This window comes from Apis dorsata, unplaced genomic scaffold (genome assembly GCF_000469605.1).
Source record: "Apis dorsata unplaced genomic scaffold, Apis dorsata 1.3 scaffold_577, whole genome shotgun sequence".
NCBI classification, from domain to species: Eukaryota; Metazoa; Arthropoda; class Insecta; order Hymenoptera; family Apidae; genus Apis; species Apis dorsata.
The window spans coordinates 175,800-178,763 of NW_006263787.1; the positions used below are offsets into that span (position 1 = coordinate 175,800).

Consider the following 2,964-nt stretch of genomic DNA (forward strand, 5'->3'; position numbering starts at 1 on the left):
CGGAGTCAACTATAATAATAATAAGAATACTAATAAATCTCGCAATAAAAAAACAAAAATGTCTATTGTAAGTATAAGTTTTTAATTATATTATCATATTTAACTTAAATATTGCGTTATATCATGGAAGAAAATTTTTAATGAATTGATCTGTTTTTCTACAGAGTATTGACTCACGAAGATCAGAAGAAAAAGAAAGTTTTGGATTTGCTAAATCAATGGAACTTGAAAGAGAAAAAGAACTAGAATTGGAATTGGATAAACTTCGATTGGCACAATTGCAAGCAAAGTTTGACGAGAGTTTGGAAGCACTTTGGGATTCAGGACCAGGCAATGCACAAGACACGGCTTCGATTTGGGCAGCACCTACACTTTCTATTCCTTCAGGACCCCTTTGGCCGACAGATACTACCGAGACAATCTTTACTTTATCCACCTCAGACAATGGTTATGCTACTGACACGCCGTATCAGGAATCTATTGTTGACGACTCGCCGCTTATTCCATGGGACATCGATTTAATCAGCATTGAAGATTATGCGGATGAATATAGTAACAAGAATAAATCAGGTCAGTATTTCAGATATATATAATCTATCAGTATCACGACATAGTAATACTGACTTAAGTATATCCAACGGATAGGAGATCGTTCTGACATGTAAGTAAATAACAGAATTCATCAAGTTAGTCGTAGAATGTCATTCTGTATCTGTGTCGTGCTGCAATATATGTTTTATTCTTATTTTTTATTTTATATACGTGTAAAAATTAGTTGATTAACTTTATTGCAAAATAAATAAATATCTAATATATATTATTCCAGAGAACAATGTTAACTGGTCTGACTCAGCTATGGATGGATCATGGTGCTGGAAAGGGCTTGGTAGTAATTTAGCTACCTTGGGCCACAGTCCTCAGACAGGTAGCTGCTTCTTTCCAGTCGCTCCGCGTAAAACTCCCATTGGAACACGCAAAGAATCTCGTTCAAATCTGAAAGTAAACAGCCTTCCAGAACCGGACGAGGATTTGCTTACTTCCGCTCGCACACACTTTCGTCCAATAAAGGATGATGGTCAGTGGGCCGATGGGACTACATTTCCTGTGAACAATACTTTAGAGCGGGTCGCATATCGCAGATCTGAGTCAGGAAACTTGTTATATCTACCTGGTGGAGAGAGTCCTTACATGGAGTATCGAGAGAACGACTCATCGCTTTCTCCAGTATCTTCGAATTTAACGTTGAAATTCAGGGTGCGTCAATGCGACAAGTGCGTTCAAACCGAGCCCATTCGATCTCCGGTCAAACGCAGAATTCTCTCCGAACAGGATCATTTTCATTATACTCCAATTGGAGTGGAAGATACTGTTATTCGCGAAGAAGAGAATGTCGAGAAAGATTGCTATGCATTGGGTCAACTGGGCTGGGTACGATCTAATGTACCTCTGCACAATGATAGGAAAAGGTAATAAAGCGTCTCTAGAAGGAATTCGTACTACTGAAATTGTACTATTGACAGCTTTGTCTTTTTATTTTCTTTTTTTTTTTTTTTTCGGTTTTAATTTGTTATGCTATGCATTATTGCTGTTGAGTTGAAAAATGATTGAAAAAATAAGCTTATATATCCATCATTTTATTTTAATACAGCGAAACGTATATATATTAATATTCTGTTGCGCATTAAAATAAGGCTTTTCACGTTTGTTCGGAGGTACAAATATCTATTAAAATAAAAAATCATTGGCTGAATAGTGAAAATAAAATTTTTGTTGTTGGTTACGTGTTAAATTATTTGAGTTATGAACATCGAGGGAATACTTTTTCTTTGTTATATCAGTCAATATGTAACTTGAAATTGATAAACTGTATGTGTAAGTTCAGTATGTAATATATATATATATATATATATACATACGCATAATAAATCACATGGTATGTAGTATGTTATGATATTAAGCAGCATTTAATTGAGCAAATACTTTTTGAGAAATTGGTCTCAATTTGTTACTATATAGGTTGAATTTAATTTGAAGCGCGCTATTTAACATGTAACATAGAATGTATATAGTCTGAGTACTTAGTCAAATTGTTGTAATTACAATTAAAATTACATGTTTAATATGTTTTTTCCGATAGAAGGCACAGTAGCAGTTTCGGATGCCAGCCTCTGACGACTTTGCGTCCGTTGACCTTATGAACTGGAACTTAATATGAGCTGCTACAAATGCTATGTGACTGGAAGGTTTGAGGTGTAGTTATGCTTTTTTCTCAAGATGACGACGTAAATTGTTAACAGAGAAAGAAAAATAAAAGAATATGACATCGGGGGGCCTCTTGGCATGTGGAATTTGTTATGCATGTATCCAAGATGGTGCCGTTAAATGAAAAAAAAAAAAATGTATCCCCCGTTGTCGTTGAACAGAGTAAAAAAAAAAAAAAAAAATATTAACGGTCGTAACGCGAGCGAAGCGAGACGAAAGAAATATTAAACGTTCATTTAGATAATTATTATTAACCCTTTGAAAAATAAAAAGGAAAAAAAAAAGAACGGAATGAAATAGAAAGAAAAAAAAAAGGTATATATGTTACGCAACGTTCAACGATGAGAACGTGTGCAAAAGAGAAAGGAAAAAAGTATCGAGAACGTAGTCAATGAGATTTCGTTTGTAGCTTGTTGATAATTTTATGTGAACTTTTTCGAGGAGAAAGAAACGAAAACAAAAAAAAAAAAAAATATATATATATATATATATATAATTAGTGCGCTGATTTTTCTAGAAATTGTAGCGTGCAGTTTTTTCCTTTTTTGTTTCTTATCTGATGTGCAGGCGTTCATTGTATGTTTGCATTGGATGCACTGCAGGAAAGAGAGAAAAAATGAAAATAACGAGTAACTAAGAAAAAATGCCAAAAAAAGAATGAAATTAACTTAAAAAAAAAAAAAAAAAAAAAAAAAAAAAAAA

General features: G+C 33.6%; 1 protein-coding gene across 2 annotated transcripts in view; it reads left to right on the forward strand.

The window, feature by feature from the left end:
- Positions 1-2,444, forward strand: part of LOC102673618 (hybrid signal transduction histidine kinase G-like) — a 5,507-nt gene extending 3,063 nt beyond the window's left edge. For both annotated transcript variants that reach the window (XM_031513090.1, XM_006621043.2), the window contains 4 exons: positions 1-67; positions 165-570; positions 827-1,466; positions 2,138-2,444. In XM_031513090.1, coding sequence (XP_031368950.1) covers positions 1-67; positions 165-570; positions 827-1,466; positions 2,138-2,198 — 1,174 coding nt within the window. In that variant the 3' untranslated portion in view covers positions 2,199-2,444. The remainder of the gene's footprint in view (positions 68-164; positions 571-826; positions 1,467-2,137) is intronic.
- The last annotated feature ends 520 nt before the right edge of the window (positions 2,445-2,964 follow it).